General features: G+C 42.3%; 1 protein-coding gene across 3 annotated transcripts in view; it reads left to right on the top strand.

Moving 5' to 3' along the window:
- Positions 1–14,057, top strand: part of AOAH (acyloxyacyl hydrolase) — a 168,599-nt gene extending 154,542 nt beyond the window's left edge. For all 3 annotated transcript variants that reach the window (XM_045495320.1, XM_045495321.1, XM_045495319.1), the window contains exons 21-22: positions 2,963–3,039; positions 12,604–14,057. In XM_045495320.1, the coding sequence (XP_045351276.1) occupies positions 2,963–3,039; positions 12,604–12,732 (206 nt within the window). In that variant the 3' untranslated portion in view covers positions 12,733–14,057. The remainder of the gene's footprint in view (positions 1–2,962; positions 3,040–12,603) is intronic.
- Positions 14,058–20,347: the final 6,290 nt, after the last annotated feature.

Here is a 20,347-nt window from a genome sequence, read left to right as displayed (position 1 = left end):
GAGCCAACTCTGCTATGTACTGAGAACTCTGTTAGTCTCCCGCCACCACTGCCATCAATGTATGCCAAGCACCTAGTACATTCTTCTAAGGCTTATTATAGAAGGAGACTAAATGTTGGTTCTCTTCCAACATCCAACCCAACTCCCATCACCACTCATACCTGTAGATCACTTTGAGTTCCCTAGAGGAAGCTGTGGTAGAATGTATCTCATTGGCACTGCGGTCTTCTGTTACCAGACCCAAAAATTGCATAGCCACATATTAAACCGGCAGTCTTTTTTTTTTTTCAATATATGAAGTTTATTGTCAAATTGGTTTCCATACAACACCCAGCGCTCATCCCAAAAGGTGCCCTCCTCAATACCCATCACCCACCCTCCCCTCCCTCCCACCCCCCATCAACCCTCAGTTTGTTCTCAGTTATTTTTTTCAATATATGAAGTTTATTGTCAAATTGGTTTCCATACAACACCCAGTGCTCATCCCAAAATAAACCGGCAGTCTTAATGGTCACAAGAAAATCTCCCCGCTTCTTTCAGTGCTGTATTTGAGCTGACTGTTGCATCACAAATATCCTCATTTTTTTCCTACAAAATTTACATGTCCACACCCTGTGGCAGAGCAAATTGCAACTGAGGGTCCCTGTGTTTTGAGGGCAGGCATGAGACCTATCTGTTCTCCACTCTGACAGCCTCAGTCCCACCGTGAAAGGCTATTGCTCATCTCCAAAGACTCTTTTTTGTCTCTTGCTGACTCATTCTCTCACTGGTTATAAGCTAAACAGAGGAAGCAATTTTTCCTTCCTTCAGAAAATGCCAGCTTGAGCAGGTGATGTCCTTTTTCTTTGTCTGTACCACACCTCCCAAACAGAGGAAGGAAAATGCTGCTTGGCCGACAAGGCCATTTTTACACCGACAGCTTAAATATACCACCTGCCCTCAGTTTCCAAGACAACTCAATTGGAGTAAACTGGGTTCTTAGTTCTTCCCATGTGTATGTTTGTAAAACAACCAATGACTTCACGGTACTGACCAGAGCTCAATTTCTTGTTTTAAATATCTACTAGTGTTACTGTTCATCAAGATGCTATCAAGTGTTTTGTGACTCTTCCTCATTGATTTCTATTGTATCTTTGAAAAGCTGGTCATTAGCAGAGTTACTTTGACTTTGCAGATACAGAAAATACGTTATGCACCAAATCCTGAGAGATCATTCATGATCATTTAAGAGGCTTCATTCGGGTCTTCTGAACAAATAGCAATTTGTTTACCTATTTTTAATTATGGTCCCAAGTAAGAGGAAAACAGACCACCTTCCCATGCTGCCCCTGCTTGGACCTCCACCTCTAAAATCAGAGAAGAAATAAGACCACTCTCTGGTGTTGCATTTATTCTAAGAAAGTAAAATTTCCCCCTGAGATAAACAAATGTAAAAGGGTCACTCTGTCTAACACTGGGCACAACACAGGTAAAACCTTAGTCTCTTGCCTGTGAGTTATCGATTCTCCCTTTAAGTGTTATAAAACTGATGTCTGCAGATGTGCAATGACTGGTAACCCTTGCAGACACAATAATCATGTGAGAAAGCAATGGTTTTCACTCTTAATAGTCTGATCGTAGCCTTGGTAACCTGTGGCATTTATTTTAACACTTACTGGATTATTCTATATGCTAAGCCAGTTCTTCTAAAGTTGGACTCCCTCGTAGTGGTGAGGGATGGGGACTTGTGCAGCAGCAGGAATATGTTTCCTGGAAGGAAGGAATATGTTGTCGCTGACTCCCAATTAAATCCAGATGCAAAATATGAAGGAAAGGCTCAAGGGCGGCCATTTTGCCAGGAAAGAAGGCAACAGAAATAGGTGATCCTGTGTCTAGGGATTCAAACCACCAGCAGGAATTTTTCCCTGAGCTCTGAGAAGAGCAGCAGTATTTTCAGCCCCTCAGAGTACAGGGATTGGATAGCAAGCAGGGGTGGCACACTGTGATATTAGGACTAATTACAAAAAACAGCAATGTACTGATTCAGCTCTGGAACAAGCTTCACTTGCCCAGTCAAAGCTTCCAGTAGAATTTTCATTCCTTCCCTTGGGGTGAGATGAGGGGCATGGGGGAACGAAGAGAGCGCACATCCCTGCTCTTGAGTCTTTGTCAGGTGGAGGGGGAAGAACTGGAAAATCTATGTCTTGCTCCCCTCTCTGGACAGCAAGGAAGTGAGGGTATTGGTGATGCTGGGAGCAGTACATTTCAAATATTTATTTCTGGAGGCTCTCTAGGGACTTGGAATTTCCTTGAGGAGTTCTTCCTGGCTGTGTAGTATTACACTGTAGAGTTAATGGTGCTGTTGCCTTGGAGCAACTGACATTCTTGGTCTCTTACTCCTGTTGAAGGGCAGTTTTATTGCTTTTCATCACTTTGGGGCTCATAATATTTCCTCTGTTGCCATACTCACTCTAAATGTGATGTTGAGATAATTTTATGTAATTATATTTCTGGCAAACTATATGACTTTTAATGGTGATTGCTTGACATACACAGGCAGTATCTGGAAATGGCAGCCTACATAAAGAGATGTTAACAAAATGTTTAATTTTCCCTCCTTTTCTTGCAATACTCACCCACTGAGAAATGAGGTGAATTTACATTGATGTTGAATATTTCAGAGCTCACCTTTTCTCACCACCCTCTTCACTGCACAAACCATCTTCACCTAATACCCCCACACATTTTCTTCCTGAGTTAGGAAAAAGAAGAAGACCATACAATGGGAAGATCATTTCCATTCAGAAAGCCTCCAGACAGAGATAATAGCCCAGAGCAGCCACAATTGAGTAAGCATCTCCCCAGGGGTGGTGGGCAGCTCTGACATTTTCCACTTGGTCCTTGCTCTCTAACATCGATGGCAGTCACTTGGTCACTCATAGAAGCATGCAGTTAATCCTCTGGTTGTGTGTGTGCCCTGCAGTGACAGAGGAGTGGCAGAAGAGAGGCGGGGAGCCCTGGCAGCTCATTGAACCAGTCGATGGATTCCACCCCAATGAGGTAAGTGCAATCACACAGCAGTGGCTGAAGGCTATATCTTGGGTTATATTTAAAATATAGTTATGCATCTATGTTTATCATTATCCCATTTTGTTCCAGAAAGAATTTGAGGTAATGTATTCACATGTGTAAAACAGAAGATTCAGTAAAATAAAGTGAAAATCAGAGTAAAAAGCCAATAAGATAGAAATGATACCTGGCTTCCTCACTTAATGTCTACAGTTCATAAAATGTGTGCAGGGTGGTCCTGAGAAACTGCTGGTGAGAGCCTACAAAATCAGCTGTGTGGTCTAGGGACTGATGTAAAAAGAGGCATAAGTCATGGCCCCCATTAAAATAAATAAACAGATAAATACATACATACATACATACATACATACGTAAATAAATAAATAAATAAATAAATAAATCACATACTCGAAAACAATCACAAGGATTCCTGGAAGAGAGACCTATGAGAAATCTCTTCTATGGATCTTTCCAGAAAGGACACTGAATGAGAGGAGAACAGTGTCCTTAGCAATATCCTGCAGTAAGAGCTGTTTTTTATCTAGGATTCCAAGGTATAATTCTAGAAAGTAGTTCTACTCTGGCCTCTTCCCAGAGCAAGGGGAGCTGGAGGGACTCTGTCCCTTCCTACCTCATGCTCTCCTTTATCCGAACTTCAACAAGGGAAGCTCCACTTTTATCTGTTATACATACTAGACTTGCTCATGATGTTTCTTCCTTTAAAAAACAAATGAATAAGTATGGGGGTAATTCTGTCACTTTTCAAATTTTGAAAGCTGGCAATCCTTTGCAACTGTAGTCTTTCTGGCCTAGCCTTTGGTGAGTATGGTGTGGCAGTGACAAGGGTCTAAACCAGAGAAGCATCCTGGTGTGCTTACCTCATGGCTCCTGTCTCGGTGGTCAGCTGGGCCACAGGGAGAGCTGACCATCCCCTCAGGAGCTTGAATGAAATGCACTGTAGGCTCCAGGGAGCACCTACGGACAGGGCTAAGAACTGCCTCATTGGGGGGCGCCTGGGTGGCTCAGTCGGTTGAGTGTCCGACTTCAGCTCAGGTCACGATCTCACGGTCCGTGAGTTCGAGCCCTGCGTCAGGCTCTGGGCTGATGGCCCAGAGCCTGGAGCCTGCTTCCGATTCTGTGTCTCCCTCTCTCTCTGCTCCTCCCCCGTTCATGCTCTGTCTCTCTCTGTCTCAAAAATAAACGTTAAAAAAATTAAAAAAAAAAAAAAAGAACTGCCTCATTGGGAAAAACAAAAAAGTGCCGCTCCACTGACAGATGAATATACAGTTGGGTCCCACAAATGCTGGGAAAATTTAAAGTAAGCATTTAAATACCCATCTCCCTGTTTTCAACAACCAAAAATAAATAAATAAATAAATCTAAGTAATCCACCTCAGAATATCTAATTTTCCTGTGTCTCATTTGGATGAACTGATCCAACAGAATTATTGCCTAGGAATTGGCTAAATACTAGATTTCTTCTCCCCACAGAAATGATGACTTTCGTTATAGAGTAATTTTTAATATGGAGACTTTCTTTGTGGCAATAATTAGGTAGTGGTTCTTGTTATTCCCACAAGTCACAGAATTTTACCTTTCTGATTCTGTAGAGAATTGAGGACATAAAGAAATATAGAAGGAGTTAATTAGGAACAGACTAAAAAGCAGAGGGTCAAAAATAGCTTTGTTTTACCCTTCTGGACCTATTTATCTGATCCATCAAAAGACCATCCTGTCCCTGACACTTAAAATAATATTAGGGTTCAAAGTGTGTCAGATTAAGGCTTTATCTTGCACTCAAACAGTTTTGCCTATAACTAATTATTGAGAACAGGGTCAAAAGCTGAAAATCGGGGGGGCACCTGGTAGGCTCAGTTAGTAAAGTATGCAACTCTTGATCTCAAGGTTGTGACTTCCAGCCCCACGTCGGACGTGAAGCCTACTTCAAAATAAATAAATAAATAAATAAATAAATAAATAAATAAAGAGATAGATAAATATATAAATGAATAAAAATAAAACTGAAAATCGGTATGTGCCATAATTGTATGTTATTCCTGAGAGATTTGTTCACATGCTGGTAGTGGATGATGGCATGGTGGAGCCACATTGCAAGTGGGCACCATGATGAAAACCTGCCTATTCATCATGTATATTGAACCGAAGAGTCCAGACTGCAACGTGCCATCCAAAAATGTTTATTGAGTGCCCACCCCATATCAAACACAGTAAGAATTTAAGAGTGAATGAGAAACTGCCCCTGCCATCTAAGGAGATTATAGTATAGAGGGAAAGAATGACAAGTGAACAGATAATTAAATAGAAAGTGGTTGATGCTTCCATTTGTGCAAGCCCGGTATAATGGGAGCACTGTGAGGGATGGGATGGGAGAGAGGGGTGTTTGGAAGAGTTTTCAGAGGCGCCCACTCAGAGCTAAGACCAAGAGCTAGTCAAGTGCAAAGAAGAGGGAGGGTCTGCACAAAGTGTTCTGAGCAGAGGAAATGCACTGGCCAAGACCTGAATGAAAAAAAAAAAAAAACAAACAGGGCATGTTGGAGGAAGTAAAAGTGCCTCAGTGAGGCCAGAACATAGAGTATGGGAGGGGGATTAAGAGAGAGGAATCAAGAGAAGTATTCAGAGACCAGATTATGTAACGCCTGTATGGGATTTGACCTTTTTCCTGTGGGGAAGAGGGAGCCACTGAAGGTTTTTAAGCAAGAAAGAAAAATAACCAGACTTGTGGTAGCATCCTGGAGAATGGTGCAGTAGGGCCCCGCTAGAGGGAGGGAGACCATCTGGAGGAAGCTTCTGTGTGTGAGAGGTGATGGCCCAGGAGGAATAGGCAGAAAGAGAAAGGTTTGTATTGGAGTTTCATTCACAGTTGAGTCCACAGAACATGGTCGTTTATTGGATGTGAGGGTGAAAGAGAAAGAGATGCTTAGTGTAACACTTTTTATGACTTGAGAGATTGGATAGATGATTCTGTTGCTCACTGAGGTAAAGAACACACAGGATGGAGTGGTTTGAGGAGTTTGTCACATGTTGGACTTAGGGAGCCTACAGGACATCCAAAATGAGGATGTCCTTTTGGCAGATAATATACAAGCTTAGAGCTCAGGAAGGGGTCTGGGTGGGAGCTGCAGATGCGAGCACATCAGGATAGACTTGTGACTTGAGGCCTTGAAGAAGAGCCTCTGGATGAACCTGCAAACTCCCCTCCCAATGAAGCACCTTACAGCAGAGGCAGTGTTAATGGATCTAAAAGGATCCTTATGTTAATAGTTTAAAAACTAACACTTAAAATTGCCACACACACACACACACCCACACACACACACACACAAGCACATGGTCCACAAAACATGGTCAGCTATGGGAGTCCACATCTTTTCCATCTTAAAAGAGCAAGATGGGCAATGTTGGTCTAAGGACCTCATGCTAATGGCATGGACAGAATACCAACCAAAGGAGTAGACTCAGGACTTGTTCAAATGCCGTCCCACCAATTCCTATCCAAGCAAAAACAGCTGGCCCTGGTCCCTTAACCACCAAAGGGGGAACAGGCTTTATCTTATTGGCCTATTCTTCCTAAAATTCTGCTAGAGAAGCAGCGGAAGTGTCTAACCACTATTGACTCAACTTCTCCAATTTTCTTAGGAAGACAAGTTTAAGTACAAACATGAGTTGTGTTATGATTGATACATTATAATTTTTTAACCAAATTACATCCACCATCTTTGCTTATATTTTGATGGAAATAACCAGGCAAAGGAAAACTCCCAATATAGACTGAGAACTGCTTTATCTTTTCATCTCACTCCCCAAATGTAGAACCAGAAATTTAAAAAATAACTTCTTTAGTATGAGGGGGAGACATAGAAGGTTATAATGCTGGGCATGACGGTTGATGGGGTTTGGTGGGTAGGAAGGAGATGACTCACAGGATTGGGCATTTGGATGAACAGAAATGAAAAATACCAAGTCAAGGAACCCCAAAGAAGAAGGGGCAGATTTGAGCATTCTGAAATCGGGGTGCCTGCACAAAATCCAGATGGAATTGTCTAAATCAGCATTAGATCAAATTGATGGGTTCTGATGTCAGGACAGGGGCCCAGCTAGGGGACACAGGTTTGGAAATCACCGGCATCTAGTTGAGAACTGGAAGCACTCTCAACGGTGGATTGGGCCATGGGATCAAATTGTGGCCATTGCCCATTGCCTCCAGCAAGAGAAGATGTAGTGAAGAGGGGAAAATGGCAGCCAAACTGCTGACAAAATGCAAAGGAAGCCTGACTTATAAAAGAAATGATATTGCAAAGACCCAAGACCCAGGTCTGTGGCCTGTAGAAGCGGCAACAATTCTACCAGTTCAAATAAACACTTTTTAAAATATCTGCGAAGTTAAGCCTCTGAAGAGACACTTAGGAGATCTCTGCCTAAAACCAGACAATAGTAAATAAAAAATGATGAAAGAGCCACAGACATACATCAAGTCCAGATTCCTTGACTACTCTGAGACCACTCAGCTAAACATACCTGACCTCTCCTGCCTTAGCAGCTTTGCCCAGCACAGCCCTCTGCTCTCATAAAGCCAACAGCAACTCAAACCATCCTCCTAAACTTCTCGTTGCAAGCAATAAACTTTCCATGACATCATCTCTACCTTCTCTTGAGCCCTGGACCTTGTACAGTACTAGAGTCAGACATAAGATAAATAATCAAAGGATTGGTTTTGCATTATATATATACTTGGTTTATATATATATATATATATATATATATATATATATATATATATATATAATTAGTTATTAAATGTTAATAGTCTGCAGGGGTTTGTTTATCTCAGCATGTAAGCCCCTGGGAACCCAAAGTCCTGAGCAGACTTGTGGAGTTCCTCTAAGAAGGAAGCAATGTTGGCAGTGGGTAGGGTGGAGAGGAGGGCCTTCTGGGCCAGGGAACCCTCAAACCCAGTCATTTTAGGCTAGCCCTGCCTAGGCACCAGGGAGCATATCTCTTCACTTTGCTTTCTACATGAAGCCAGCTAGTAGCAGTGTTTCTGGAATGACACACTGAGTCAGCACAGAGGGGCTAGAGCCGGGACTTTACCTTTTTCCTTAGATGTCAGTGTTTAAATCCATCTTACATCATTGTCATGTTGTCAGTTTACAAATTTAAAATTAATTGGGACCAAAGGTAACCAGGTCCAATAGACTGTGTTTGTGGGCAGATTAAGAGCCCCGAGAAGCAAAGCCATGCCTTCCCTGTGGTTAGTTAGGACTTCCCTGCAGGCGTTTAAAAAGCAATCTTACCAAAATAGCCCAGAAATGTTCTTCCTACAGGAAAAATAAATTCAGAGTGCATTTTTAACTTTGGTCTCATAAAACCCCAGAGTTAAATTTAGCCAGGGTTCAACTTAAAAGGGATCAGGGATGATAAGCTTTTGGTAAAACCTGTGCAATCTTGCTTTGAATTGCATTTCTTCTTTTAAATATTGCAAAAAGGTAGTTACTGTTTAGGGTTTGATTTTATAGTTGTCTTACTAAAGAGGTCTATTTTTGTAGCAAAATACATGAAATTAGTTTATGAAACAGGCACGTGAAAGAATCCTGGATTATGTGCAGCAGTGACCACTGCTGGGCTTCTGCTGTGTCCAGATGTGTCTCATGAACTTGTGGGGTGGACCCCACACAGTTATGTTTGCTTGGAGGACCAGAGGCTCTCCTGGAGAGGAACTCAGCATGAGTATAAATGTGGTTGAGCAAAGAAGTGTGGCTCAATTTAAAAACTGTCATCAGAAGGGAGAGAGATTCTAAAAGCCATACGGTGGCTAATAGCAAGAATCCAATCAAGAAACTACACCAGTTTCCTCCCATCCTCCTCTCTCTGGACTCACACCTCAATCCTGAGAGATTCTGGGGCTACAGATAAAAACTGAAAGACCTGTTTTGCAAAACTCACATAGGACATTGGGGCGTTAAGTCACCCTGCTTTGCTGCTCCTTTCATGAAAACCTCAAAGAGGAGCCTTTGCGGTGGACCCCTGACCACCACATGGATTTGGTAGCATGAGGGCGCCTAAACAGCAGTAGCAGCAGGCGGACAGGTGTGTGGCAATATCCCACAAAAGCACTGAGGCTGCAGGTGTGCCTGCAAAAAAAGCACCGGTGCTCCTCAGATGTGGGCTTAGCCAGAGGAAGGGGCACACCTGCTGAAGTTGGCAGTGGTGTGTGGGCCAGAGCAGCACCACCCACGCGGCAGCTATCTGGACTCACTGCAACTGGGGCCTTGCAAGAGCACGCAGGCAGCTGAGTCAACTGCAAAGGAAGAGACTCTGAAGGGCCTACCTCCGTTAACCAGAAAATCCCACTTAACTACAACCTCCTATTAGCTAGCCTTCTGCTAGACCAGATTTCATCCCATGCATGTGTTTGGTAGGGTTACTGAGCAAGGCAGTCTCTGAACCCCTTCCGTGCTGCAGAGGTTGTGTATGCTGGCAGGAGGAGGCTGTCCCTGTCCGTTGTCCTGAGGACAAATGTTAGGGAGATAAGTGACAAAAGTCTCCACCGGTGAAGTAAATTATCTTGCACCCATGTGATGGAGTACTGTGCACTGAATAAAAACAATGATGTAGATCTACCTTTAGTGACACAGAAATATGTTTGTAATATAAAGAAAAGTAAATAAAAGAAGATTACAGATTGTGGGGGCGATTATTCAAGTGTATGCATTTGTCAACACTCATGAAGCTGTTTATCACAGGAAGTTAATTTTACTGTGTGTAAATTATACCTCAGAAAGAGCAGATTATAAAATGATATTTACAGAAGGATTCAATTTGTGTGTGTATGTCTGTGCACGTGCAAGGCTCTACACCCACTGTTAACATTGGCTACCTCTATTATAATTACAGATGACTTTTATTGTTTTCTCTTTCTGCCTAATTGTCTTTAAATTTTTCTCCAGTGAATAGGTATTGCTTTACTATTTTAAACTATGACTAGGGAAGCACAGAAGAAGGTTCATGTTCAAGGAATGGCTAAGTTGGAGTAATGAGGGTAGAGGGTGACTGTGCCTTGCCCTGTGCATCATGGGAGTTATAATAGGAGGTTGGTTATAAGAGAAGCCCATGGTAGGCGCTCAGTAAATGTTTGTCACATGAGTGAATGATTATAGTGGGTCATTTTATCACAAGTCTCTAGTTTAATAATAGCCATGCCACTCTCACTTTAGACCCAATATATTAGCAGTGCACATTCATAAATATTTTCATCTCCATTAGAGTGACAGCCAACTAATTGCTTTCAAACCAAACAGTTACCACATGCTGAAAGCTGATCTCCTTCCTTTTAACTTTCCTTTTCGTATCCTCACCCCATCTCCTCCTCTATTAATTTAGATTGGGAAATAAATAACCACAAATGCCTTGGTTTCACATAATTGTTAAGAAGACAGCTTAGGTGTACCAAGTAGAAAGGCAAGAAACATAAAAGAAGAAGCAGTGATCTTTCACAGACATGGCAGCAGCCTCCTTCGTTGAGAAATAGCAGGAAAAACAGCCACAAGAGCTTCGAAGACACTGATTGCTTAGTGTGTGAGAGATGATCACCCCCTTCCCAGGAATCTGCTGGCTTGACAGTTAGCCTAGGGGGAGGGGTGGTATGAGTGTAGAGGGGTGTGTGTGTGTGTGTGTGTGTGTGTGTGTGTGTGTGTCTGTGATGTGGAGGAAGAGGGTGGATATGGTGTGTGTGGTGTGATGTGATGTGTGTGGTGTTAGGGGTGTGTATGTGGTATGTGTATATGTGGTGGGTGGGTAGGGTGAGTTTCTATTAGACACCACATGGATATGATCAAGATTACATTGCTGGATAAATAGAATTTCGGGTGTACCTCAAAAGGCTCAGGAATGTATTAAAATACTGGGGCTATTTAATGTAGCAACTAAGCCAGTTCTAGTTTTTTCTAACAACTGCTAAAACCTTACACACCATTTAGACCCAGAAAGGTCTTTAGACCGTTTGCTCTAGTCCGCTCATTTTGCAAGTGAGAGAATTGCAGCCCAGAGAGTAGAAGGGGGCTGCCAAACATCACATGGGGAGCTGGAGGCCCTGCCTATAGGAATGGTGAACGGGACCTGCCCTTTGGAGACAAAGTCCACATGCTTCTGAGTAAAGTTGGGGACATCCCTGAGCATCTGCCATGAATAATGTGTGCCCCCCTAAGGTCTTCAGCAATCACATTTATCTTTCAGTATTAAAAAACCCTTTGGAGATGTAGCCACCTAGGACCTCAATGCCTGGCCAGGCCCCATTTGCTAAATAAGGCATTATCTGCAGAGAAAGACTCCTCATCGCAAGCATGTTAATGACAAGCCAGAGGATTGGACAACCAAGAATGGATCCTGCTAACATCACGAGTGAAGGGAGACCTGCTGTAAAACAAAGCAACCTGAGAGTGGGCATTAAGCTGGGAAAGCCAGAGACAGGCCTGTTGTGCATTAAGCCAATCATTGTTCACCCTGGCACCCCAGCCACACTCTTCGTGCTCACAGCCTGCTTCAACCCAGTGACCGTGCAGCCTCATCTCCCAGACCCCCAGAGTTGCCCACCATGCCATTCTCTCCCACACCATCTGTCTTTACACACGTTGTGTCCTCCACCAGGTGCGATGTTTCCCACATAATCCATCTTGGTGAACTTCCCTTGAAAATTCAGCTCCGCCATCACCCTCCTCAGAGAGGACCTGCCCCCCCTTCCCTGCCCCCCGCAGCAGAGTTGGCACCTCCTCCCCTTCCAGCCTCTCACAGCACCCCCTGTGGGTTTGGTGGTGTCATTTTGCATGTCTGGTTCCCTCCCTAGACTGGAGTTCCTTGAAGGAAGGATCCATCCCAAGATCCAACCAAGACTGAGGCCTGCAGTCGGTATTAGCTGCCCACAGACAAATGAAAATGTGCACCTGCTGTCTGTTACTAAATGAAAAATCACCTCAAAGGTAGCAGCTCAAAACAATCCAGAACTCACAGTTTCTGTGGGTCAGAGTGCTGGCACAGTTTAACTGGCTCCTCTGCTCAGGATCTCACAAGGCTAACATCCAGGTGTGTCATCCGGGCCACGTCCTCATCCAGAGACTCACCTGAGGAAGAATTGACTTCAGAATAACTTGGGTTGTTGGCAGAATTCATTCATTTCCTTGTGGATGTAGGACTGAGGACCCAGCTTCTTGCTGGATGTCAACCCCTTGCCGTGTGGACTTCCTGACGAGCCTTCTTACTTCATCAATCCCACAAGGAGAGTCTCCCAAGCAAGACTGCTAGCAAAGCAGAGTCTTAGACAATGTTACACAATCACTGAAGTGACATCCATATCCCATGTTTAGAACCAAGTGATAGGTCCCACCCACATCAAGGTAAGAGGATCATACAAAGACACAAATGTAGGCATCATGGGGACCATTCTAGAGTCTGCCCACCATACAAAGAATACAATAAATCCTGCTGCTAAATTATTTATTTTGTGGTAATTTTCCTTTTATTCCTCCTTTGGGTTCTCTCTTGCAGGTGGCTTTGCTGCTGTTGGCAGATCGCTTGTGGAAGAAAGTGGAACTTCATTGGCCCCAGGTTCTGGGAAAGGAGAATCCATTCAACCCTCAGATTGAACAGGTGTTTGGAGATCAAGGGGGCCACTGAGTGCCTTCAGGATATGCATTCCTGGAAAGCTCAGTGAGGCAAAAACTTGGGTAAATTCATTCAACAAATGTTATAGGGCTGCCATTTGACAGACTCATTGGTTCCTCCAGCAGCAACTTTGAAAAGTGATTTTCTCTGATTTTGGAGTGTATCTAAATGACAGCGTGATTCTGTGTGTTTCAAGGATCAGTTCCCTCCAATTGACCTTTCAAGTAACCTTTAATAAAGTGTTTTGGATGCCATTCCAAACAAGAGAGTGTGCCATTTCACAGCTAATTGTTCTAAAAACAAATGAGAAGTCCAGCAGTGCTCGGCAACTTACCCCGGGTCTTGGTGTGCCAGGACTTGTCCTTGCTCTGTTGCTGCTTCTTCAAGATGGCCAGCAAGTGGGTACTGCCCCTAGGGAGGCTGTGGCTGGCTGCCAAGGACTCTCACATCAGAGCACAAGACTATAAACACAAAATTAGTTACCGACTTGAATGTTTATTTAGAATGAGAAAAGAAATCACAACAAATTACAAATTTGTTTAAAATCCAGATGATTGAAAAATGTGACAATTTTTCTTTCTTTAAAATGTTTTCTTACTTTCTTTGGCTGCACAATCTCATCGTCTTTTCCCAGAACAATGATTTGGTGATATCATTGTCTAAAGAAAGGACAGAAAAGTGAAATACCTTGCTTTTAACTGATAATTTAGAAGAGTTTCTTGCAGCTCCACAATTCATTATTGGTAAAGTCATGTAAACTTTTAGAATTGTCACATTGGGAAGACCTTTATCCAATTTCTTTTGAGTAGGATCTGTTACAGTCACACTCCCTATTTGTAGTATTGTTCAAGTATTGTTAAAGTTTTGCATCCATATAAGCACAGGAATTCTCGTAAATTCTATTGCACACCATTCTCATTGTTGTGTCACCTCCCTTGCCCGTATCTGATGCAGCCATGGATTCAGGAGTCAGTGGGTGTATATCGAGACCCACATCACACTGCCAGCATCCCACCTCACATGAGCACATCTTCCCACATTCTGCCCTCAAAACTTGCTTGACAGAGCCCAGAGATGTGGGGCAGGTCTACCCCAGCGGTCCCAGGAAACCGTGAATAAATGCATCAGCATCTTCCTTTAGTGGTCAGTTTGGGAGGCATTCAGTGTGCTTCTCAGGGACAGAATCATCCCCTATGTTCATGGCAATGATGCCTTCGATGGTGCCTCCTCCTGCCTTCTATCACTCATTGGTCCCTCATTCCTGCTTTCTTGGATGCTTCCCAAATAAACCACCTGCACCTAAATCTTTGTCTCAATAAAGACAAAATTAAAATGTTGGTGTGTGTATAATTGTGTATGCTTTATTATTGAATATATTCCTCATATGAATATACTTCTGTTTTGGTTTGGTTTTTTGTTTTTGTTTTTCCCCTGCCCCTATACTTCTGTTTTGACTAGGCACCAATACAAACCAAATCTCCCACTCACTGTATACCATCCATTGACACGGACCAGCTTCTAGCTTTGTGCATTTCACACCTTGTTTCTCCTCCATGACCCACACACTTCCCACGCTGGGAGCTGTAGCATAATTTCATACTGTGATTCTGCCCATTGGCCCTGCACCTTTGTCACAATACTGATGGACAGTAGGGGCACGCTTGTAAGCCCCTCCTATACCACAATGGCTAGCAGTAACCCAGCTGTGCACAGAAATGACTGCAAACCATATAAATATTTCAACCTAAATCCAACCTAAATGGATCTCCACTTCAACTGACTCCAAATGCCCATGGCTATCCCCCAGCCACCAGATGTAAAGGAAAGTATAACAGAGAAGAAGCAATTGTGTTTAGAATATCCCAGTTTTGCAAATTTTACAAAGTATATAACCATGCAAACACATTGCTTGGTCCCCTTCTAGGCTTTTGGAAGGGACCCTAAAACTTAATCTTTATTAGCTTTATGGTCAGTCTGCCTATGCTCACAAGATTAATTTGCCAGTTTGCGGGCGAGCTTCAGTTTTAGGGGCCAAAACACTCAAAATGTTGTCAAACCATTAATTTCTGTCACTTGGACAGAATCCTTGGTTTAGCATGACCAGTACACATCCTGGGGAGGTGGATCAACAGGGGGCCAACATGCTGCCAGGAGACTGCTTGGTGCCAGCAAGAAATACAGATGAGGGGAACGAATTGGAGACTATGAGGTGTGGAGGTGTGGGGCTCTGGAAACCTGGTATATCTGTCTCCTCTTGCGGGATGTGTCCCCTAACAGGGTCTTGGTAAGTACATCATTGGTTTTGGTGTTCCAATATCTCATGTTATTTTTTTTAAGCACCAAAATACCAATACTTGTTGTAGTGTTGTTTTATTTTTTTTAATCTGAAATCTTAATCGTTTAGTCTGAAGATATACCCAGGGAACACAGCAGTAAAATTTTTTATTCCTTCAGAAAGAATTCTATTTCATCCTCCCTCTGTTTAAAATGCTTCCAAGCTACTTTATTGCTATTCTAATTTCTATTTCCCAGACTACTTGTGAAGTTGGTTATCTTGTATTGCTGTTGCTCTTGTTGGGGGGATAGAGAATTCATTTTAGACCTAGTCATTTCCCAGAAGGCCCTGAAGGACTAGAGTTATTTTAAAAATTGGAGGAAACCGGAGGGAGTATATAGGGAGATTCAGAGAGTACAGGGAAGGGGTTCCCAGACTGAATTATCCTGAGGCCAACCACCTTCTTTCTCCAACCCTAGAGGTTATCTCTGTCCCTGCCACTTTTTCCTATTTAAATTCTCTTAGGGACTGAAGCCCCCACCTTGGGGAATATCACCAGTACCACCATTCCCCTTCTCCACTTGAACAGGTGCAGGTGGGGAGGCAGAGGTGCCTGGACCCTGAGCCCTGACCTCACTCCTACAGCATGGTCCCATGAAATCAAAGGAAAGAATGGTGCTCCCATCTCACTTTATATATATATATATATATATATATATATATATATATATATATATAACACAAATACTGCATGAAATAAGTACTAAATGCCACTATCATCTCCTTAAGAACTAGAGTCCAAGGCCAGACCCTCATCCTGGGGACAGGAGCCCATAGGTGAGGTATGTCCACTTCTGCCTCCATCTGTATATTCCACTCCATTCCAGACATGTTCCTTCTTTGAGATTCAACCACGTCTTTCTCTCTAGCTTAGGGATGTTCTGCCCCCATAAAGTGCTTTGTGTACTTCCTATAACTTCTGAGTGTCCAGAATTTACAAGATAGCTGTAGGGGACAGCTTTATTCTTATATTTCTGCACTGGTTCCTCTTGAGATACTGTCTTCAGCCTCCAGTTTTTCAGAATCAGTGTGTGAGTACTAGCCTCTGAGAGGCAAGTGGAGGACTTCCTCAGGGTGGCTCACATCCCTTTCCATCCCCTTTCCTCATTCCTGTAGTGGCCTCCTGGACAGATGCACCAGAACAGAAGCTCCAGGAGATAACCTCCTGGTCAGTCATGTTCACATGATTTATATCCTGTCCTGTATCCACAGCCTTACAACAATGCCTGCCCCACAATAAGTGCTCAGTAAGAAGTACTAAATGAAGAGGGGATGAATGAATGAATGAATGAATGAACGAATGAGTGAATACATTAATGAATGAGTGAGTGAATGAATGAGATATTAATGTTGCCTTCCAAGTCACACCATTATTTCTTGCTATTTAAAAACAAAAGGAGCCTCTTTTTTGACATATTTAAATTAGCCTCATGGGATCACACTTGGGTAAAAAGTGTGAAAGTGTAAAAAAGGAAAGCAATCAATGAGAAGATGCCATCCTCCCAGAGACCCTTGGTGGGGAGGCATGGGCTCCTTTATAATCTTCATTTAAATACCTCAACACTATACTGCCATTTGTTTCTCCTGTTTTCAGATGAAGGACCTGTCTACCCTTTGCTATTGAAATAGAGCTCCTCATTTTCTGCATTAACAATTATCAAGAACTTTTATCTCCCCACCACCACTGCTAGGCATTTTTCGTTTGGGATAGAGCCTTTTGGGTTTGGGCCTTGGTGAAAAAAATTTCCAGGGCCCCCAGTCAAAGTAGATCAGCTAAAAAATCTTTATATGAGATTGTATTGATACACAACATAGCAGGATCTAAGCCCCAGGAACTTGAACTGCTTCCCCACCCTACTTTCTCACCAAGTTAATCCCACTAGAAAAGAGATTCTTGACTAGAGTCCATGGGGACCTTACTCCCCCAGAATTAAGAGTGCTTATGAACTTGGAAAAAAAAAGACCTTCTTGGGGTGCCTAGGTGGCTCAGTCAGTTGAGGGTCTGACTCTTGATTTTGGCTCAGACCTTGATCCCAAGGTTGTGGGATTGAGCCCCCATCAGGCTCTGCACTGAGCGTGAAGTCTGCTTAAGATACCCTCTCTCTCTATGGGGCACCTGGGTGGCTCATTGGTTAAGCATCTGACTTCAGCTCAGGTCATGATCTCATGGTTCTTGGGTTCAAGCCCCATGTCTGACTCTGTGCTGACAGCTCAGAGCCTGGAGCCTGTTTCAGATTCTGTGTCTCCCTCTCTTTCTGTTCCTCCCCCCCTCACACTCTGTCCTTCTGTCTCTGTCTCTCTCCCTCTCTCTCAAAAATAAATAAAAGATTTTTTAAAATTAAGATTCTCTCTCTCTCTGCCCCCTACCCTGCTCATGCTCTCTCTCTCCAAAAGAATAAAACATTTAAAAAAATAAAAAGTAAAAGACCTTCTAAAAGAGCATTTCCTTTTATTATGAATGTAGGCAACAAGACAGCCATATTTCTGTCACTAATATTTTACATAGCACATTATATTTGCTGCAGACACAGTCAGTTATCATTATTCATAGGCGTTATGTTCCATAAAGTCATCCGGAACACTGAATTAGCAAATAGTGAACCATTGCTCCTAAGGGAAATTCAGGATTCTGTTCTGCAAGCCTCTGGTCACAACATTATCATCAACCAATCAATACATAATCTTGTTTCATGTGTGGCTTTTGTTTAAAGACACCTTATTTAATGTATAGTTGTTAATTAACCTTGAATTCATAGACAAGAGCACTTTTTTTTAAAGTAGACTCCACAGCCAACATAGGACTTGAATTCACAACTCCTAGATCAAGAGTCACCATCACACGCTCTACCCACTGAGCCAAGCGGGTGCCCCTCACAGCCAACAGCACTTTCACTCACACCTGAATGAAATTTATCTACACATCTATTTTCTCCATAAGGCACATCACAGCCTTCTTGCGCTTAGGAACACCCGAGAACACTTTAGCACTGCGCTTGCATATTAAACAGTGAAACCACCAATGAAAAGCATAAAAATGCCCGGAACATGACAATAAATATGCCTTGAAAAGGACACTTATTTACAGTGTAAAAGCTGAAACAAGAAGGCAGAGCACTGCCTGATTCAACCTCAGCTGGGAACATACAGGTCAAATGACTGAAAATTTCACCATTCAAATAACTGAAAAAGTGCCATGAGTATTGACTTGGGGCTTACAAATAAATTTTAACAAGTAGGCAAATTCACAAATACAGAATCCTGATTAATGAGGATTGACCATTTCTTAAAATATCATTTATGGCCATAAATATTTTGAAATAACTGTCATTATTAGACCCATTATAAAAGAAGCACATGTATTCATGTATGCCCATTTTTAAATATTTCAACGTTTTTTTTAATGACTATTTTTTTATTATTTATTTTTTTAAATTTACATCCAAGTTAGTTAGCATATAGTGCAACAATGATTTCAGGAGTAGATTCCTTAATGCTTCTTACCCATTTAGCCCATCCCCCTCCCACACCCCCTCCAGTAACCCTCTGTTTGTTCTCCATATTTAAGAGGCTTTTATGTTTTGTCCCCCTCCCTGTTTTTATACATTTTTTTGCTTCCTTTCCCTTGTGCTCACCTGTTCTGTGTCTTAAAGTCCTCATATGAGTGAAGTTATATGATATTTGTCTTTCTCTGACTAATTTCGCTTAGCATAATACCCTCTAGTTCCATCCACATGATTGCAAATGGCAAGATTTCACTCTTTTTGATTGCTGAGTAATACTCCATTGTATATATTTACCACGCCTCTTTATCCATTCACCCATCAATGGACATTTGGGCTCTTTCCATACTTTGTCTATTGTTGATAGTACTGCTATAATCATTGGGGTGCATGTGTCCCTTAGAAACAGCATACCTGTATCCCTTGGATAAATACCTAGTAATGCAATTCCTGGGTCGTAGGGTAGTTCTGTCTTTACTTTTTTGAGGAACCTCCACACTGTTTTCCAGAGTGGTTGCACCAGCTTGCATTCCCATCAGCAGTGCAAAAGAGATCCTCTGTCTCTGAATCCTCACCAACATCTGTTGTTGCCTCAGTTGTTAATGTTAGCCATTCGGACAGCTGTGAGGTGGTATCTCAGTGTGGTTTTGATTTGTATTTCCTGGATGTTGAGTGATGTTGAACATTTTTTCATGTGTCAGTTGGCCATCTGGATGTCTTCTTTGGAGAAGTGTCTATTCATGTCTTTTGTCCATTTCTTCACTGGACTTTTTGTTTTTTGGGTGTTGAGGTTGATAAGTTCTCTATAGATTTTAGATACAAACTTTTATCTGATATGTCATTTGCAAATATCTTCTCCCATTCCATCGGTTGTTTTGCTGATTGTTTCCTTCGCTGTGCAGAAGCTTTATATTTTGATGAAGTCCCAATAGTTCTTTTTTGCTTTTGTTTCCCTTGCCTCCGGAGACGTGTTAAGTAAGAAGTTGCTGCGGCCAAGATCAAAGAGGTTTTTGCCCACTTTCTCCTCGAGGATTCTGATGACTTCCTGTCTTATGTTTAGGTCTTTCATCCATTGTGAGTTTATTTTTGTGTATGGTGTAAGAAAGTGGTCCAGGTTCATTTTTATGCATGTCGCTGTCCAGTTTTCCCAGCACCACTTGCTGAAGAGACTGTCTTTATTCCATTGGATATTCTTTCCTGCTTTGTCAAAGATCAGTTGGCCATACGTTTGTGGGTCCGTTTCTGGGTTCTATATTCTGTTCCACTGATCTAAGTGTCTGTTTTTATGCCAGTACCATGCTGTCTTGATGATTACAGCTTTGTAATACAGCTTGAAGTCCCAGATTGTGATGCCTCCTGCTTTGGTTTTCTTTTTCAAGATTGCTTTGGCTATTCGGGGTCTTTTCTGGTTCCATACAAATTTTAGGATTGTTTGTTCTAGCTCTGTGAAGAATGCTGGTGTTATTTTGATAGGTATTGAATATGTAGATTGCTTTGGGTAGTATTGGCAGTTTAACAATATTTGTTCTTCCTATCCAGGAGCATGGAATACTTTTCCATTTTTTTGTCTCTTCTTCAATTTCTTTCATAAGCTTTCTATAGTTTTGCATAGTTTTTAGTGTATAGATTTTTCACCTCTTTGGTTAGATTTATTCCTAGGTATTTTATGGTTTTTGTTGCAATTGTAAATGGGATCCATTCCTTGATTTCTCTTTCTGTTGCTTCATTGTTGGTGTATAGGAATTCAACCGATTTCTGTGCATTGATTTTATATCCTGCAACTTTGCCGAAT

This window comes from Leopardus geoffroyi, chromosome A2, assembly GCF_018350155.1.
Source record: "Leopardus geoffroyi isolate Oge1 chromosome A2, O.geoffroyi_Oge1_pat1.0, whole genome shotgun sequence".
Taxonomy (NCBI): domain Eukaryota; kingdom Metazoa; phylum Chordata; class Mammalia; order Carnivora; family Felidae; genus Leopardus; species Leopardus geoffroyi.
The sequence above is the reverse complement of the archived record's forward strand: the minus strand, read 5'-3'. Positions and strand labels throughout refer to the sequence as shown.